The sequence below is a fragment of the Vigna radiata genome, chromosome 8, assembly GCF_000741045.1.
Source record: "Vigna radiata var. radiata cultivar VC1973A chromosome 8, Vradiata_ver6, whole genome shotgun sequence".
Taxonomy (NCBI): Eukaryota; Viridiplantae; Streptophyta; class Magnoliopsida; order Fabales; family Fabaceae; genus Vigna; species Vigna radiata.
The window spans coordinates 3,411,089-3,432,169 of NC_028358.1; the positions used below are offsets into that span (position 1 = coordinate 3,411,089).

Consider the following 21,081-nt stretch of genomic DNA (forward strand, 5'->3'; position numbering starts at 1 on the left):
ATATATATATATTTTTTTTTTTTTATTTTTTTTTTTTTTCTTAATTTTATACTTATAAAATTCATTTCAACCCGAACCCGAAAACAAATCGATATCACACGGTTAAAAAGAAATGGGGAAGAAGAGAAGTAGGGTTTTGGAGGATGATGAGGAATTCGAAACCCACTCTTCCGATCAGAACGAGCACACCCTCTACCAGGTTCTTTACATTATCTTAATGTTTCAATCGTTATCACTATGTATTGTACCTATTTTTTTTTATTTATTTACTTTGAAGAAATATTGAACATAATGTTAGTTGAAAAACCAATGTAACATATCAAACTTATATATCCACTGAGTTTCATACAACTTAGGTTGATTTTACTGGTCTGAGTGGAAGGCCATAGGATTATTAGACATGTAGTTGATGTTCTGAACTAATTTTCAGATACTAGTCTCTTACTTATTAGACATGGAGATATACCAAGAATCATGGAAACAAGGAATGCTAACCACACATTCTTAAATTATGTGGGTGTGAATGAGTCTCACTTATGATTTACATATTATGAGTACAGTAGTGAGTGTGAATGAAGTTTCCTTCATGAATTTTGTACTTTTTATAACTTTTAAACAATAATAAAAGGATTTAGAGAGTATGTTACTAGCAATCTTTGAAATCATCCTCATCATTCTCTGTAGTCACCATTACAAAAAGAAGAAATCCATTTTTCCTTTGTTTCCTATTCTCTTGCGCATTTGACACACTTAAGCTCATGGGCATTCTTCTAATTAGTGTTCTATTCTTGGTGTTAATGAACAAAGATGTTTTGGGTTAGTGACCTTTTGCTTGATTTTTCTGTTAGGTTCTTGGTGTGGAGAGAACAGCATCTCAACAGGAAATAAAGAAGGCATACTACAAGTTGGCATTAAAGCTGCATCCTGATAAAAACCCCGGTGATGAGGTATTTTGTCTCGCCTTTCCTGCTGTTCTAACTGATTTATTAAAATGATAAATATCTTTGGTTGAAAGTGGTCATCTTTTACAGGAAGCTAAAGCTAAGTTTCAGCAATTACAACATGTTATATCAATTCTTGGTGATGAAGAAAAGCGGGCTGTATATGATCAGACTGGTTGTATTGATGATGCCGTAAGTGTTTCAGTAAAGTCATAATATAATTGATTTGTAATTTACAGTGTTTGGATACATTGTTTATTATTTCTAACACATTGGAGATTTTGGAGGAAATTGTTCTTTTGTTATAACAATATCACTGTATAAAGCTACAACAAAATAAAGGATTGGAATTTCAGGATACTTGAGCATTGTTCTGGATATTTACAACTTAACTTCTCACTTACTTCTGAAAAACAGGAGCTTGCAGGGGATGTTGTTCAGAATCTCAAAGAATATTTCAGAGCAATGTACAAAAAGGTACATGTTTTAGTAGATGATCCCTTTTCTTCGGTATGCATTGCAGTATACTTGTTTTCATCCATGTAATTTTGTAATATTTGCCAATAGGTCACTGAAACTGATATTGAGGAGTTTGAGGCAAACTATAGGGGATCTGACTCTGAGAAAAATGATTTGATTGACCTCTACAAGAAGTATAAGGGTAAAATGAATAGGTAAAGACCTTGTCATTAGCAAGAACTTTTTGTCAGATGAAGGATTTCAGCTTGATATCTAGTAAACTTCCCTCCCTTTGCAGGTTATTCCATTCAATGCTTTGTTCAGATCCTAAACTTGATTCACACCGATTCAAGGATATTCTTGATGAGACTATAGCTGCTGGTAAGAATATCACTATCTATTTTTTGTCCAAGTTTATACCAGACGTCACTGATAGAAAAGAACTGTATTGAATTTTGTATATTTGGGATGGATCTTGAAGTTGATAACATAATGGGAGACTATGCAGTTACCTTTATTTTAAGCAGAGATATTCAGCATATTAATACGGACAAATATTTGACTTGGGTTGTTCAATTTCCTTGATGCTTGTTCTCCTCTCTTCATTCGTGTAGGAGAACTAAAGGAAACAAAAGCCTACAAGAAATGGGCAAAGAAATTATCAGAAATCAAGCCACCTACTAGTCCAATAAGAAGGCGAGCACAGTGAGTTTATCAGCAGGGTTTGATTTTATCTTTTTCTGTTGCGCTGTAACTTAGGCATACTGATATTTAAATCTTCTATAGATCATCAAAGAAACAATCAGAAACAGATCTGGGTGCCATCATATCACAGCGTCAACATGAGAGGAAACACCGCCTTAATTCTATGTTCTCATCTCTAATTTCAAAGTATGGTGGGGATCAAATGCCAGAGCCCTCTGAAGAGGAATTTGAAGCTGCACAGAGAAAACTGGAAAAACGTAGGTCCTCAAAAAAGTCAAAGCAAAGATAACCAATTCATTGTTATTGAAAACTCTTCTTTTCTGCCGAAGGATAGTTATTTTGTGGCTAGTTACTGTCAATGCTGCAACATCAGGAACTTTCCTAAAAGTGTTAGGCTTTTATGTTTATCTTCTATCAATTTTCTCTGTTCCATTTTATCACTGTTTGATTTAAATGACACATCCATTACCTTCTTCGACATTCTCAGAAATTTATGCATGAAAACAACAGGGTGTAATAGCTAGTTTTTGATTCAGTACCCCAGGATAATTTACTGAGGTATGACAGAGTGATTGTTTCATTGTATGATATTGCATCTTTCAGGAATATTATAACCGGAATGATATTCTTAGATATATCTAAACTAAATTGTGTTTTCATGGAAAGAGAAAATATCCTTAAACTTATTCTATAACCTAATAAATATTTTTACTTTCATATGTTTGAAAATGCAAAAGAAATATCAGTTGAATAATTGTTTCCCTAAGTTTGTTTTATGCTCTGCCAACTGGAAGTTTGAATGCATTATGGGCTTACACGAATTTGCCATTTCGTGATGAAATTTTTTTATTTCATGAATGTTTTTCAGGAGATAATCTTGTTCAAATAGGATAATATAATGCAGGACTCTAATACATTATGGATTAATCTATTTACTAATTCATTTTGGAACACACATGCACAGAGAGGTGATAAAGACATTCATTTATAGATAAAAAAGATGGAAGCTATTATTTCAAAGCTGCATGTGATGTGTTTGATGTCATGTGTGCATTAATTATTTGATGACCTTTATAGTTTCATTCTAAATCTTAAGTATGCAATCATGTCATGTGATTGCTGAACCTTTTTCATTGTTTCTTACCATTTTATTGTCATGGAGTTTTTACAATGTGGTAAATGTCTTTCTAGTTCCTAAATTTAGAAATTATTATTTTTTTTAATTTTGATATATTTTAACTTTTAAATTTTTTAAGTCAATAACAACCATTTTTCTTTGTATTTAATGGAACTTTATACTTATATAATTTATTTACATCATTTAACATATTTAACTCTTCGATATTTAATTTCAGAATCAAAATTGTCAAAGTTTAAGAATTTTGATTTATACAAGTTTAAGGATTGAAAGTATGTTTGGTTGTTTTATTTTTTTATCAATTTAATGCATGCAATTTACTTCTTTATCGAGAATACATATATTTAAAAATATGTAAAATTGATAAATGGGTTTGAAAATTTTGACTTGATGTGATTAAAATCACATATCTGTTTCTGCATTTTCGCTAGAAGTCATAGTCAAATGAAGATTTTAGGATTTTTCTACTAAAAATTTAAATATGATTATCATGTTGCATTTTTATGTTTGAATATATTATGTTAGTTTTAAAATTAAATACAACTTTTGAAAAACAAAATATTTTTAAATATGCTTAAAAGCTAAACAATTAAAATGCAAAAGATATAAAGAGTTTCCAATTACAACTCCTTTATAATAAAATACTCTTTCAAAAACAATTTACCCACTTTCGTAATTTTTAAAACAATATTTTTATAATATAAATAGATAAATTTTATCCATTGGTTAAAAAAAATCCATCCCAACAGTAGTTGTCATGTCATATCACACTATCACACTATCTGGATCCTGCTGGTTTTGGAAACTAAAAAACAATATAGAGATAAAAAAAAATAAATAATAATACGCATTCATAGAATGGCCTTATATGTGGGTTTAGTTTATTTTAAAATATTTTTGAGCAATTTTTTTTAAAAGATTTAAGATTTGTTTGATAAACTTTTTTATTCAATTGTTTGAAAAGCTATTTTTTTTTAATTTTATTAAAAAATAGTAATAAATTATTTAACATAAAAGTTATACAATAAGATGAAGTATAAATATTTTATTATTTAAATATAAAAATTCTTATAATCAATTTAATTAGTGAAATCTTTTATTGATTATTTAATCAATTTAATTAGTGAAATCTACCCGTCATGTGGCACTTGACATTGACGAGGGCAGGGAGTGATCGTCAGTGCAAGAAGCACGAAGTGCAAGAGGCACAACCAAAGAGCGGTTCCTGGCAAGCTTTCCGTGGGAGGGGCATATGGAAGAATCGAACATACACCGGAATGGGAGGGGTCTAGAGACTGTATAGGTATGAGACTATACAGTTAAAGGATAACTTCAAGGAATTGATTTGGCTACTCATATCAAAAAAATGCATTTGTTTTTCGGTAGCCTAACCCATAAGAACTCCATGATTAAGAGTGCTTAGTCTGGAGTAATTTAGGGATGGGTGACCTTTTGGGAAGTTTTCTTAGAAAGTGTACGAGTGAGGACAAAACACATTGGAAAGCCTTATGTTGATGTGTGGGGGCAGTCAATATTCCTTGTAAGTTGCTGGGGCGTTACAAGTGGTATCAGAGCCAGGTGGATCTATACAGTTAAAGAATAGCTTAAAGGAAGAATCGAACATACACCCGGTAGTCTAACCCATAAGAACTCCATGGTTGTGCGAGTGAGGACAAAACACATTGGAAAGCACGGTGTTGATGTGTGGGGGCAGTCAATATTCCTTGTAAGTTGTCGGGGTATACGTCACCTTATTGTAAGAATCTTTAACCGTGTTCTTAAACTTTTATTTAAGCCTACAATGTCAGCATCTATCATCTACACAATAATCTCCAATATCTAGAACATAAATGTTATTCTTTTATCATCACAATTTCATATAACCATCAACATTATTCTTTCCTTCTCATTCATACAATTCCCATAATACTAAAATACAACAATATTTCCATGAAGTTATGGATGTCATTTCCCAAGTCCAATCCAAATTTCACAACTCAAAGACTTAACCATATAATTGTAGATTACATACACAACCAAATCAACAATTTCAAGCATACTAGTTTAACTATCAAATCACATATTCATCTTACACTCGATTTAGACCAGATAAAACAAATAGTTCAAAATAATATTAGTTTCTCTTACCTTGGTTAAACTACCCTTTTTCTCAATTTCTCCTTAGAGCTATATTTTTCACAAAATAACTTAACTAGACAAAGAAAACCCTAATTATAAATCTAAACATATCACCAAGATCACAAAACAACAAAGATTCAACTTTAAACAACACATTTTAGTCAAAGTGTATTACAATACAATGAAATAACCTCAAAAAGTGTAAAAGAAATGAACTTACTTTGTTATTCAATCTAATCGGATAGATGTGTTGACATCTTCACTAAAAAAATCATATAATTCTTGATCTTCAAAAGGATAAATATTGAAGATAGAAACATAAAGATAAATAGAGGATAGAAAGAAAATATAGAGAGATAATAGTTTTTATAAAATGAACTTCACTTTATAAAAATTTCTATTTATAGTCTTAAACTTTTATTATTAAAATAATTCAATGTTATCTTTTAAAAATCACCACCATTTCTAGACCATTTGCCAAGGATATCACAATAATGAACATAATTTAAGCATAAATAAAACTTAAAAAATCATACTAATAGATAAAATAAATTAATTATATATCAAAGTTTATTTTGTAAAAAAATATTAAAGTATTTGAAATATGAATAAACTATTACTTTTTTCTTTTTTTAATATATGTAAGAACTAATTGTTTAGAGATTTTTTTTTAAATGTATTTTTGGTCTCTTAACTTAGAATTAATCTCTTTTTGAAACTTTGACTCAATTTAATCTTTCAATTTTAAAAATGTATAAATTTAATCATTTCAATCAAATTTTATTAAATTTATTTGATATCTCAAACACTTTTTTTAGTTAAGATTAAAGCAGAAATATATAAAACAAAGATGTAAACAACTTAAATATTTTTCATGAAATGAATTTGAAGCGTTAAATAAACTTAATAAAATTTTGTTAAAAAAAACTAAATTCAAACATTTGTAAAATTAGAAACTAAATTTGGCTAAAACTTTAAAGAGAAAATAATTATAACTTTCACTAAAACTTACAGTTACAGGTACTATAAATCTGATATGTGGTCACTTGGTAAGAATTACAGTTACGTGATTCTAGTTGACAAAGTCATATGCCATGATATCTGACCTTGTGTAAAATTATGTCTCTTTGTATGTAAAGGTTGCTGCATGTTTGAAATTGTTGCACATCAACTAGCATTTCGTGCTCCAGTAAGAACAAAACCGAATCATCTGAGTTTGATATTATTAGTGACAATGAAGTTTATCCAATATGAGTGAAATAATTTGGTGAATCATGAATGAATCAAACAGGACAGGTCTGGACTTATCAATAAAATAAATAGATGCTCCATTTCTCCGTTGCCAATTGTTTACTCGTCCACACTGTAAGTAACCTTTTCATGTTATTACAAAATATTCAGTCCTTCTGCTTCAGTTTTTCCAGGTAACAAGTCAGCCAGCTTCTCAAATTTGCCTCTTAGAGTTTTTGACCGCTTGTCCAGGTAAGCTTGACAGCTAAGCATAATCCAAATGGATAGCTTTGACTTCACTTATCCAGCGTGGCAGCGGGCTTGCCAGCCTTCACAGCAGCTACACTTTCTCCAATTCTGCCAATCATCTCATCCAGCTCTTATTGAAGCCAATTGCTCTCTCAAGTGCACTGCACAACTCCAAACAGCAATATATAGAAAAGGACATAATTACCTGCCAAGGCTTGGCAAAATCATATAAAGCTTCTTTAACACAACTTTCAGCTTTATCCCAGATTGCAATATCTCATAGGTATTTCTCTGGTCTCTAATGAAGTATCCCAGACATGAAATACTGATCTATAATTGAAAGAAAAAAAAAACGATTGATTCGGAAAAACTTTCTATGCTTCTCCTTAACTGGGAAGCAAGATAGAAAGACATCAAATTTGTTGTAGAGTAAAAAGGGTTTACAAAGATTTATCTTACATAAATTTAAAGATAAAATCACGTGGAACTCCTTGCAGAAAATGTGCATCATCCTCAGCAACATTTAAATCAAATGTCATTAACAGTATGAAACTCAACAACATAGACAACAGAAAGTAAAGATAACGAAAATGCACCATACACATGCCTGCGAAATTTAAAACCTAAAGAACCTAGCCACAATAATGCATAAAAATGTATGTGCTCCTGCCTCGGTAACTTGACATGAAAAATAATGAATCTGCTGGTTCTATGTACTAAGCAACAAATTAATTTTATTCAATTAACCCAATAAAAAGTTGACCCCCTTCCATAAAAACTAATGTCAATCCTCATACAGAGACGAATGAAATATAACATTTGGTGTTTTCCAAACTGAATCCAAAAACATAACTCTCTGTCACACACCCTTGCCCCCTTTTTTCTAGGGTTTTCGAACAAGAATAAAAAAGAAAACCAAAGACAGAGAAATTAAAAAGAAGAAAGGATTACAGGACAAACCTCTTATGCTTCTCACTTCGCTGATAACGATTAAGTCCCTGTGCCAACCATGGAGTTCTCTTTTTCTTTATTCTTTATCGCTCGCTCTCTCCCTCTCGACCATGCAAATCAAAGGAATGAACAAAGGAACGAAAAAGGAACTCAATTTTCAATCAGTTTTCACACACTGCAAAGACAATTTTGCCCTTAATGACAAATGAGTGACATTGGGTCCCACCCGTGTCAAATGAGTGTGGATTCTATTAACCGTGTCAAAGAATTATTTCCCAAAAAGAATTTCCAATTACAACTCCTTTATAATAAAATACTCTTTCAAAAACAATTTACCGACTTTCGTAATTTTTAAAACAATATTTTTATAATATAAATAGATAAATTTCATCCATTGGTTAAAAAAAAGAGATCCATCCCAACAGTAGTTGTCATGTCATATCACACTATCTGGATCCTGCTGGTTTTGGAAACTAAAAAACAATATAGAGATAAAAATAAATAAATAATAAAAGGTCAAATAATACGCATTCATAGAATGGCCTTGTATGTGGGTTTAGTTTATTTTAAAATATTTTTGAGCAATTGTTTTTAAAAGATTTAAGATTTGTTTGATTAACTTTTTTATTCAATTGTTTGAAAAGCTTTTTTTTTAATTTTATTAAAAAATAGTAATAAATTATTTAACATAAAAGTTATATAATAAGATGAAGTATAAATATTTTATTATTTAAATATAAAAATTCTTATAATCAATTTAATTAATAAAATCTTTTATTAATTATTTAACAAGTAAATGATTCCTAAAATCTCTATCCGTTACTTTATTGTAAGAATCTTTAACAGCGTTCTTTAAACTATTATTTAGGCCTTATTTATTAGAAACATGTTATTTACGAATTTAAGGTAACCAATATTAGTATTGTAATACAATGTCAGCATCTATCCTCTACACAATAATATGCAATATATAGAACATAAATGTTATTTTTTTATCATCACAATTTTATATAACCATCAACCTTAATTCTTTCCTTCTCATTCATACAATTCCCATAATTCTAAAATACAACAATATTTCCATGAAGTTAGGGATGTAATTTCCAAGTCCAACCCAAATTTCACAACTCAAAGACTTGACCATATAATTATAGATTACATACACAACCAAATCAACAATTTTAAGCATACTAGTTTAACTATCAAATCATGTATTCATCTTACACTCAATTTAGACCAGATAAAACAAATAGTTCAAAATAATATTAATTTCTCTTACATTGGTTAAACTATCTTTTTTCTCAATTTTTCCTTAGAGTTATAATTTTCACAAGATAACTTAATTAGACAAAGAAACCCTAATTATAAATCTAAACATATCACCAAGATCACAAAACAACAAAGATTCAACTTTAAACAACACATTTTAGCAAAGTGCATTACAATACAATGAAATAACCTCAAAAAGTGTAAAAAAAATGAACTTACTTTGTTATTCAATCTAATCGGATAGATGTGTATAAATCTTCACTAAAAAAAATCCTATAATTCTTGATCTTCAAAAGGATAAATGTTGAGGATAAAAACATAAAGATAGATAATAGAAAGAAAATATAGAGAAATAATGGTTTTTATAAATGAACTTCACTTTATAAAAATTTCTATTTATAGTCTTTAACTTTTATTATTAAAATAATCCAGTGTTATCTTTTAAAAATCACCACCATTTCTAGACCATTTTCTAGGTTATCACAATAATGAGCATAATTAAGCATAAATAAAACTTAAAAAATGATACTAATAGATAAAATAAAATCATTATATATCAAAGTTTATTTTGTAAAAGAATATTAAAGTATTTGGAGTATAAGTAAGCTATTACTTTTTTCTTTTTTTAAATATATGTAAGGACTAATTGTTTAAATATTTTTTTAAATGTATTTTTAGTCCCTTAACTTTAGGTGAAAATTAGAATTAGTCCTTTTTTGAAACTTTGACTCAATTTAGTCTTTCAATTTTAAAAATGTATGGTTTTAGTCATTTTAACCAAATTTTATTAAATTTATTTAATATTTCAAACACGTTTTTTAGTTAAGATTGAAGCAGAAATATATAAAACGATGTAAACAACTTAAATATTTTCATGAAATGAATTTGAAATGTTAAATAAATTTAATAAAGTTTTGTTAGAAAAACTAAATTCAAGAATTTGTAAAATTAGAAACTAAATTTGGCTAAAAATTTAAAGAGAAAATAATTATAACTTTAACTAAAAATTAAGGGATAAAAACATATATTTTTTGAGTATAATGTGTTTTTCCATGTGTCACAATATAAAGAAACAAACGGTTTCCCAAAATTAAAATTGTGTAAAACAAATTAAAATCCAAAATGAAAAATAATTAAAAGTGAAGGATTAATATCATGAAAAAAAAAATATTGAATCCTAAACTATTTTATTAAGAGAGAAAAATATTATAATTTCTATGAGCTAATGTTGACTATTTGTTTTGAATATTAGATGGTGATTTTATTTAGTTTTTTTGGTGGATATTGATCTATATTCAATATTTGAGACATCCCTAATTCATTATGTTTGGTTAGCACGTCCCCACTATCACAAACAAAAGGGATTGTCTAAGGTTGTGGTGTCCATGTTATTCTATACTTGCTTAATTTTACTATTTTAGCCATTACATATAAAATTTTATTTCAAATTATAATTTATATGTTTAAATGTTTGTACATGGTTTTGGTATTTTAAATTTCCTATTTTTTAATCTAACTCTCTAAATTTGATGAGTGTACCTTTTAAGTTTGCTAAATTCTAATTTGGCTTGTTGGTATCTTAGGGTAATTTTAATGTTGTACTATTAAGAAAATTTTATGATTCACATTTTACTTATTAAATTTAAAATCACGCAATCACTTTAAATAATTCATCTATGCTAACACGACATCATCGTATAAGTGTGTAAATAAATTTCAACTAAAAAGACGAAATTAAATAAGTACAAATACTGAAAAAATATAAAAAACTGAATTAGCGTAACTAAAATTTAAAATATTGAAATTGCATATTACAATATATGAAATATTTGTATAATGAAAACTTAGCAGACATAATAAAAACCCATTGTTGAAATCTAACAAGTACAATTAGAGCCATGTTTAAAGTAGTAAATGTTGTCACAAAGAAAATATATATATCACACACATAGGAAATAGCATATTACATTAATAAAAACTTACTATTAAAGATAAAAAAACAAATAGGTATTTTTTTTTCTCAGAAAGTCACATTTATGAAATTTTATTACCAATTAAGGAAAAATGTTATCGAAAAAAGAAACTCTTTAAAACATGATTTAAATTTAAACACTTTTTTAGTGAACTTTGTGACAGTGAATGATTTACAAAAATAACCATTTTTGTTTTATGCTTAATAAACTATTTTAATTATTAAATCTAATATAAATAGATTACCTAATAAACAATAAAGACAGTGACATTTCTTTTAAAACCTTCATTTTTGTGAAACAAGCTCTCTTAATAAGGATAAACAGTGTTTCTATTTTATAATTTATAGTTCAGAAAACAAAATGAATTTTGATCTTAGTTAATAAAATAGTCATTTTTAATTATTTTATATGTTTCTCCATTAGAAATCTTTTTTGAAAATTCAAAAGCTATGGACATTAAGTTTCCAAGAAAAGAAGGTGTGATATAAATGAATGTGGGAGTAATTGAAGAAACATACATTAAGAAGTTTTAAATGAAAATACAATAATAAAAGCTAATTAAAAGTTGAAAGACTAATTAAATATTAATGAAACACATAATAATAAAATGTTGTAATGTACCAAAAGTTGAATTATTCAATATTTAAGTTAAATAAATTCAATAATATCTTTGTTTTTTTTCAAGTACGTCTCTGTATTTTCAGATTGATTAATTTAGTTTTTATTTTTATAAAATTAGAACAACTAAATCCATTCCGTTAACTTTTCTTCACAGCGTTGTTGAAAATCTTGTTTACCAACAATATGAGATATCATTTTCGAAAAACATGACATATACGTGAACTTAAACGAATGCAAGAGCAAAAACAAAGACCACTGAAAGACTAATTAAATATCAATGAAACACATAATAAAATGTACTGCAATCCACCAAGAGTTGAACTGTCCAATACTTACCAACTTAGGGTCGATTTGGGTAATTCACTTTCTTCACCAACCCTTGAAACCCTACAACTTTTTTGGGAAAAGAAAAACAGCATAGTCCAAAATTTTATAACTTTTAATTTTGTGTTGTTCTTATTATTATCTGAATTGTGTTGAAGTGAAGGATTGAGATCGCTTGAATAAATTTATATATATGTTCCAACTATTTTAACCCTTCAAAACTTAATATAAAGCTCAATAAGATTTAATCATCAAATCGTACTCTCAATACCTAATTTTGTTTGGATAACAATTTTTTAGAAACAAAAAATAAGAATATGTTTTTAATTAATGATAGGTAAAAAAGAAAAAAAAAGGTGAAATAATATTTTTAGATTTTTAAAATTTAATTCTAGCATAAAAAGAATAAATAAAATATAATAATAATAATAATAAAAATAAGAGAACAGTAAGATTCTTTACTTATTTGTTATTTTGACGTTTTTCATTGCTATACCCTGTTTAAAAAAAATTAAGAGAACAATTTGTTTTTTATTTATTTGTGTCACTATTTTGAAACAGGAATATCTGATTTTCATTCCTTACACACGAATATGTTATTTTTTTTTCTTTTCTTCGTTTGATTTATATGTTTTCATTTTACATTATATTTCTTCTTTAAGTGTAGGGTTAAGAATTTTTACAATTTACTTCTTTACACTTTTCTTAGCTTAGATAATCCGAACACTTTTAGTCAAAATCTTTTTCTCTTCACCTTTCAAACCGTTGAGGTTTATAAAGTTCCAAAGTTATTTATTATAGAAAAATTTTAAATTTGTAATAAATGCAATTATCTACTTTTTTTTATTTTTATATTTATAGGTTTGGAAATAAGTTTGTAATAAGTGAAATCCTAATTATGTTCTATTTTTCACTAAATAATTCTTACCAATAATCTTAATTAGGAGCGATGTTTAGAGATTCCTATTTATTGAGGATCGTCTGATCTCTCTTTCTCCCATTTCCATGACCGTGCAGTGAACTAATATACTGTTACTAACGATTTTGATCAGGTTGTTGGAGTGCAAACAAAGTCCCACATCGAGTAAAAGAAGGATTGGTCAAGGGTTTATATACACATAGATGTCTCTAATGGTAAGAGGCCTTTTGGAGTGGTGCCAAAAGCAAATCTGTGAGGGCTTGGCCCAAAGTGGACAATGACTTATCATGTGTGGAGTTCTATGTGTGTGTCGAACCTCCCCTCAATAGTGGTATCCAGAGCTAGCTGTATGTGTGTGTCAAACCTCCCTCCAAAAAAGTAAAATCATCTTTCAAATAGTTTTCAGAGCACATTTCTCGTTTAAAACTACGTGATCCATAATTTTTCATTTGATTGAAAATATGTAAAAGCATGATAGATTCTTATCAGGTCGAAAAGTTAAAAAATATATTTTTGTTTCTTTCATAATGTCTTTATTCTTATTTCTTGAGAAAAATAAACATTTAGAAAAACCACATCATTTGCATATTTAATCAAAGATATCATATTTTTGGACGAGCGTTATGGGATTCTAACACCTCCCGTACAAATAACTAAGTCTTGGGACCTTAAATCTAGTTTTGTAGACCATGTTTTTATTTCTACAATTTTTCATAGTTTTTTAGAATAAACTATAGTGACGACTCCAAATTGTTTTCAAAATTTAATTTTAATTCATATTTTTTGGTTCATCATCCTGTTGCGATTTTGATTGCGACACATACCTCAATTCATAGAAAAATCTAATATAATCTTCATACCAAGTTTTAAATCTCAACTTAGTAAGGTTCTTTATGCCAATATACATAAATATTTAATTACTAAGGTGATCATTGCAAAAGAAAAATACAAGACAAGATAAACAACACAAGACAGGCAAAGCTAATAGACAAAGAATCATCATGTATAAATTAAATATGTCACCACATCATACTAAATAAATCTGAACAGTTATAAACACACAATTCATAAGATAAAGACTCGTATAGACAAAATAATCAAGATAAAATTCATTGATTTCAGACAACTTAGAAATCATTTTATTGCGATGGAAAATCTTCCACTTGACGAGGTTAATCGTTTTTTTGTCATAAGAACTACAAATCGTTCTTTAGACTAAAATGTAAGGACCTAGAAAATGATATTTTAGAATTAATAGTGGTTTAAAAATATTGAAACCTAATTATTTTAATATTAAAAGGATTTAATATAAATAGTTTTGTTCGCTCTAGAAATCACTTTTCTAAAGTTCTTTTATTTCCCTTTAAGAGTTTTCCCTTTCTGTTCATTTATTTGATGATCAAATATTGCTTTAATGATCAGAGCATCGAAATCTACAAGGGTAGCTTATCAAAATTTCCAATAGAGTAAGTTGGTCATTTTCCTTTTTCTCTTGGCTCAAGTTTGTTTTCTCTTGCTTGTAAACTTTCTTGCACTTGCATGTGTTCTTTCAGTCTTCTATACGAGTCCTTGTTGATTAATGAAATTTGTATATTTATGTTGTGTAATGAAATTTGTATTTTTCATGAATGATATTATAAATGTAATTAATTGAGTTGGTTGGTATGTTCTGTGATATGTATAAAGCATTGGATTGGTTTGGTATGGTTGGAATGATATGAAATTTGTAGGCTTTGGTCTTTTCATTATGCAGACTTGTTGGGTTGTTGGGTGACATTGAAGTTAGAGAGCTCACTGACTTGGTAGTTGTTGGATGAGTATATTCTCGTTGGGCGACTCCAAAGTCAAAGAACGCATTGACTTGGTTGTCATTGGATGGTGTCAGCAGTTGTTGGGTGAGTTTTGACATATAAATTCTTAGAAGCTCCAAAGGTGCTTTCACTAGGTGCATGCTTGGCTTGTTAGGTGAGTTATTACAAAAATTGTTCCAATGCTAAAGTCGTTAGGCAAGACATATAATCGCTAAGCGAATAGGCCTTCAGGTATTATTCCCTGGGTGAATGCTCTCGATGAGTTGCACTTGCAGAGTGTTGACAAATTGGCAAGTGTACCAAATCGTACAAGTAATATAAATGGTAAGACCAAGTATCGTTTTCCCAAGAGACTCGAATGGCTTTCTCGTTCGCGTGAATTAAAATAATAAGACTTGAAAATAAAAATTAATAAATTGGATTTGAGAACAAAAATATTGACATGCAAAATAAAGTTGATTCAATTGACAAAAGAAAACAATGGATGTATGGATGTTATTGGGGGTTTACATTTTCATCTAATCCGCTCTCTCTTACCTACTCCTCTTGAAAATTAGTTTGATTAATTCAATTGTTATGCGACTTTCTTAGCCTCCCCTTAACCCGATCCCTCGGCGAAAANAGCCTAATATTAACTACTGGCTTGCTATCCCTAGCCTCCCCTAGCAATTAATACCGCATTATAAACAGAAGTTAGCGCAATTGATCGTCCTACCCCTATCCCTAGGTGGTATTGCAAAATCAAGAAATTACTCACCAGTTCATGTCATTACTGTACGTCCCCGTATCAATAAAGACAAACATCAGTTACCGAATGAGTTAAACGATAAAGGCCTTAAGCACAGATGATAACCCAACAATTATCAATCAAAACATATGGAGACCATATAAATAATCAAGAGTTTCAATAAAAGAGAGTATCAAAAGATTACATTGTTTCCCCCAACAACAATAGGGTTTAGTTCACCATAGACATGGTGAAGCTAGATGAAAAATGGAAGAAGAATGGAAGAGCAAACCCTAGAAAAGATGAAAAGGAGCCTAAGCATCCAAGAGATCCTCTCCAGAGAGCAAAATTAGGTCTGGTCGTTCTCCCCTGTCAAAAGAATGACTCTGAATTCGCAATAGGGGTATATATAGGTGAGGAGCGCATCAGAAAACAGGCCCAGGTCCAACGAGCCACCGCCCGACGGTTTAAGTGTGCCGCCCGGCAGTTTCTCATAATCCTCCAAACCGCCCGGCGGTTTCCCTCAGGGCCGCTCAGCGTCAATCGCCATGCCTACTCCTCGCCCTAGACTGCCCGATGGTTTAAGTGTGCCGCCGGGCGGTGCGTCGACTCTTCAAATCTTCATTTTTCTACTCTTTTCTTGATTCTATGACCTGTATCTTCAACTCCATTCTTCATTTTCTCAAAATAGCTACAAAACAATGCAAAACAAGCATAATATCGCTAAAAACAACTTTTGTCTCTCTACAGGCTCATTTATTGAGTTTTGCTTGATTCTAGGCTCATTCCAAGTAGTAAAAGGCATAATTCGGTCCAAATTGACATATGAAAATAACTGTTTTTCAACCTTTATCACAGAGTATTTCATCTATTCCATTTTATGAGATTTATGTTTTTATGATGTAAGTTTTAATGATAATACAAATGTTAGTACTGTGATTATCTATGCATGTGAACTTTAGTGAATGGGGGGCACTAATCAGAGGTGGATTAGACTTAAGTTTCTATAGTGTATGTATTGATGTAAGGATTCGGTATTGGAGATTATCATGTCACTCTAATAACCATCTAGACTCAGGTAGAGACTGATGAAGTATTTGGTGAGAAGAGTAAGAGGTTTTAGCCTATGGGCTTTACCTTCACAAAAGATGAAAATGGACTAACCTTGTGTGTGGTAGGATGAAATCCATTGATAATGACACTATAGAACAATAGAGGCCATCAAAAGTGCATAACTTGTCAGAGTCTAATATAAATGCATGTATCCTAATAATTAAGTATTTTATAATCTTCACTTATGAATTATATGTATTGATTAATGATTGATAAGATGTTATAATGTGATATATATATATATATATATATATATATATATATATATGATATCACCTTATTGGTGTGAGTAAGTGAAAATGTGGGTGTAGAGGCACCCCTTGTAGTTGAGTAGCTAGTTGTTTGGGCGGTTAGATGATATTAGATCATGTTAGGTATAGTTTTGAGGTTTAAACCTCTTTTTGGTCCCTAAGTTATAAGCGAATGTTCAGTTTAGTCCCCGTTTTTAAAAATGTAAATCTTTGGTCCCTAAGTTATAAAAAATGTATCAAATGAGTCCTTTTTTGACTTGAAATATTGTTTTTGGTTGTTTCTTAACAACTGCTACATCTTTAAATTGCTCTGATTTGTTTCTTAATAATAACAACACTTTAGATTGCTCTTTGTACTTTGACCATGAACATAAAAAAAGGACTCATTTGATACATTTTTTATAACTTAGGAACCAAAGACTTACATTTTTAAAAGCGGGGACTAAATTGAACATCTGCTCATAACTTAGGGATCAAAAAGAGATTTAAACCTAGTTTTGAAATTGAATCATACTATAACTGCTTGAGAATGTATATGTGTGATATTATTATAGTCTTATCTTATTGAATTATATATGATATAAATTGGATTATCTGTTTTCTGAATATTCATAATGAAATGTTTTATTTTAGTAGTAGGCTTAATATCACTGTTAGTCTCAATTTTTGTCAACTTTATTCGAAATGATCCTATTTTTTTTTTAAATGTTCAATGTAGTCCTAAGGATCGTAATTTGTGTTCAATTTAGTTCTTTTTGCAAACGCCGTTTAAATCGTTAACGACCAAATGTCCAACTGTGCAATCAGTGACACATCACCCTTGACACGTCATCAACATCATCTCCTATCTCCAGAAACCCTAATTTCCCTTACATAGAAACCCTAACCTCCACCTAACTTAACCTTAACCACCACCGTCACGCTCACGGCCAACCACCATTTCCGCACCTCATCATCAAATATTTCAAAATCACCACCATCGTTGCTCATCTTCTCCGTCCAACAACCACCCAAAAACACCACCGTGACCATCTTTCCCTTCCTCCACTGTGAATCGCCATTAACATCTTGTTGCGACAACCATGACCGCCACAACGAGACAACGAGCCATGCGAGAGCTCATCTTCTCTGTCAAGTCTTTAACCTACAAAGGGAAATACAGAGAAAGAAAAAGCCAGGAGCAAAATCGCCGCTGCAAAAGCGCCATTTCCCATCAATCTTCATCTTCTTCAGTCATCGTGAAACTGCTCTTCGATCCTGCAAGTAAAAAGAAACAAAAGAAACCAAATCGCAGACAAGAAACCACGAGCCAAATTCGCATTGCGACGCTCCTGCATTTCGAAACCCATTCAGTTTTCCTCTCGCGGCGCAGGCATAAGGAATCCTTTCCCCCTTGCATTCTGAATGTTTCAGTCAAGACAAGTCAACACTTAAATGACATGTCATTCACTAATTGCACAACTGGACATTTGACCATTAACGATTTAAACGGTGTTTGCAAAAAGGACTTAATTGAACACAAATTACGATCTTTAGTACTACATTAAACATTTTTAAAAAATTAAGACCATTTCGAATAAAACTGATAAAAATTAGGACCAACAGTAGTATTAAGCCTTAATAATATTATGTTATTAAAATGGAATGTTACAAAGGATCTCCTACTACTCTCACTTCCTAATTCATCCTCATTTCTATGAGTATGAATATTAGTAGAGTATCAAGAAACTTCCATTTTGTGTCTCTACTTAAATTCATACCCTAAGAACACATAATTTACAAGGATTTTGCCCATTGGAAATCCATTAATTCTCTTAATCCATAACTTCACATTTTTCAAACATTCATATCATCAATACACCATTATCCGTATACATATTTAACTCAAATAATCCATTATGAAATTTAGAAAACACATTTCAAGTCACCCAACTGCCGCCCAACGACACTAGTTGTAGCCAGCCCATCACAACTCAAATGAGAAGTTCCTAAAACAATAGCACCCAACGCTAACTTAATGGTGCCGTGTGCCCAATGTCATCCTAGGCGCCGAGAGCCTAGTGGTCACTCAACGAAAGGACCCCTGTAACTCCTATGATTTATTTGGATTTTCTAATGCCTAACGATAGTGATCGGCTCCCAAAGACACCAAGTCAATGAACTCTTTGAATTTAGTATCACATAGTGAGAAAAAGTCTCACCTATCCACAGTCAACTCAAAGAAGTCATTATTTAAGTGGTGCCCAAAACTATCAGTGGTGCTTGATGGTATCAGAAAATCTCAACTTCCTCTTTTAATCTTGATTCTGTTTTAGTCTTGATTTTTGTAATTTGACACTCTTTGAACTAATTCTCAAGTTTTAAACATTACAATACTCGTGTTTCTTGGCCCAACTAATGCCATATTACCCAATTCATTCTCAAAGATGCATTCTCAAGAACAAAGCAAACCAAAATTTCATACTTTACATCACTATAATACATGTTAAACAAAATTATGCACAATTTCAACATACAACACGAGCTCAACCTCAACTTATCAACTTAGTCATACAATTCATCAACATAGAGAAGAGAAATACAAATTTGCAACTTAAAATACCAAATTTTCAATTTATAACACCAATTAACAAATCTCAACATGCAAAAACTAGAATTAAAATAATTGAGTCTCATTACTTTAAACACATTATCAATTCTAAAATACCAATTTCTATGTTTTTGGCAAAGTATAAATTTTATCATGGGTTTGATGTGGTCCTCCATATTTTGTATTATTTTATTTCATTTTTTCTTTCTAATAAATTTCCAGGTGATGATAAATGATTAATAGACTTTGGAATATCAAAATACATGTCTAAGTTCATAATGATACCTAACACGACCTTATTTAAAAGTATTAAGTATGTGTGAACTTGATCTTATACGAATATAATAGATTAAATCGTTCTTAAAATTATTTTTTTAAAAAAATAATATTAATATTTTTAATATTTCTTAATATCTTAATATATTTTAATTACACAAGAGAAAATCTCTAATAAATATGTGAAATTAAATAATTAAGTTAAAAAATTGTTGATGAAATTTTTTTAATTAATATATTTCTGGAAATATTAATTACATTAATAAAATAGTAATTAAATTATGTTACAATTAACTTAATTATATTTGCTGAAAACGAATTAAATTACTTCTGGAAATAATATTAATTGAATATAGTTGAAATGAAATTATAATGTAAGGAAAAGTCTATAATTGAATAATGTAAGGAAAAGTCTACCGTTACGAGTTTTATTTTTCCTGTAACATTTAATAAAACTTACTTCACTGTTTGTGTAACTGTAGTGCGTATTTTGAAACTAACATTAATTAAATAAAACTAAAACGGACTAATTAAGTTTTCGTAAATGTTGGTGGAAAAATTAAAAATCAACATAATGTGAAGAGAAAGTTCAGTTATGCTTTTATTATAACGTATAGTTTTTATGTGCTTGTTATCAATTTAAAATCAGTTCTATTTGTTTTTTTATTATACATTTTGTCTAATTATTACTAAATATAAATATTTACAGATTAATTAACACATATTTACGATTACATTCTTATTGAAAATATTATCTTTTATATATACATATATTATGTGTGTGTGTGAAAATTAATATACATACATATAATTGACAAAGAAGATGCACAATAAATAAAAAATATATATAACTATTGTATAAATATATTGACTCAATAATTTAATTTTATATTTTAATAAATATTATAAAAAAATGAAATGACCTCGATTAATGCTATTATAATAAAAACCTAATATTATTAACGAAATATACATTTGATTATATAAATATGATTTGAGTCTAATATTAAGTTTAATTCAAAACTTCAAGAAATTAAATTTATAAGCATTTTTTTCTTATATGGTGATTAATGCGGTCAATGTAAGACACATTTACATTATTTCCAACAAAACATTTTCTTAAAACAAAGAACAAAGAACTAATTTGTATTTATTGGTTGGTTTCCGGTTTGATATCTAACTTAATTTTGAAAAATAATGATGGTTTATTTGAACTTTAAAGCAAGCAATTAATAAAAGAAAGAAAAGTCAGTCTAATTAAAATAATTTTCCATGAGCTTGAAAAATAATTTATATGGATAAGAAATTTCTAAATCGAAATTAACATAAATAGCATGGTTTGAGTCAGGCCTTAAATTATGGTAGCCACAACTACGCTAAATTTGGTCACTATTA

The 21,081-nt window shown here is 29.4% G+C and overlaps 1 protein-coding gene and 1 long non-coding RNA gene across 3 annotated transcripts; one reads left to right on the top strand and one right to left on the bottom strand.

Annotated features, from left to right (window-relative positions):
• Positions 1-59: 59 nt before the first annotated feature.
• On the top strand, positions 60-2,740 carry LOC106771191 (chaperone protein dnaJ 6). Of its 2 annotated transcripts, none has more exons than XM_014657117.2 (8): positions 60-199; positions 849-947; positions 1,032-1,133; positions 1,359-1,418; positions 1,509-1,615; positions 1,699-1,781; positions 2,015-2,105; positions 2,187-2,740. In XM_014657117.2, exons 1-8 carry the CDS (start codon positions 113-115, stop codon positions 2,392-2,394), a joined length of 837 nt encoding a protein of 278 aa, XP_014512603.1. In that variant the 5' UTR covers positions 60-112; the 3' UTR covers positions 2,395-2,740. The 2 variants fall into 2 exon arrangements, with proteins under 2 accessions (XP_014512603.1, XP_014512604.1); XM_014657118.2 differs by having other exon boundaries at positions 2,015-2,096.
• A 3,832-nt stretch (positions 2,741-6,572) lies between these two features.
• On the bottom strand, positions 6,573-7,992 carry LOC106771186. The gene is made up of 2 exons (XR_001376443.2): positions 7,822-7,992; positions 6,573-7,022 (listed from the first exon to the last, which is right to left on the bottom strand). It is a non-coding gene; the product is annotated as an uncharacterized LOC106771186 (long non-coding RNA).
• Positions 7,993-21,081: the final 13,089 nt, after the last annotated feature.

Bases quoted from the DNA above. Each gene is read 5' to 3' on its own strand.
- LOC106771191 (XM_014657117.2), top strand. From the start codon at position 113: ATGGGGAAGAAGAGAAGTAGGGTTTTGGAGGATGATGAGGAATTCGAA. The intron at 1,134-1,358 runs GTAAGTGTTTCA...TCTGAAAAACAG, and splicing joins CTGGTTGTATTGATGATGCC to GAGCTTGCAGGGGATGTTGT. The intron at 2,106-2,186 runs GTGAGTTTATCA...AATCTTCTATAG, and splicing joins CCAATAAGAAGGCGAGCACA to ATCATCAAAGAAACAATCAG.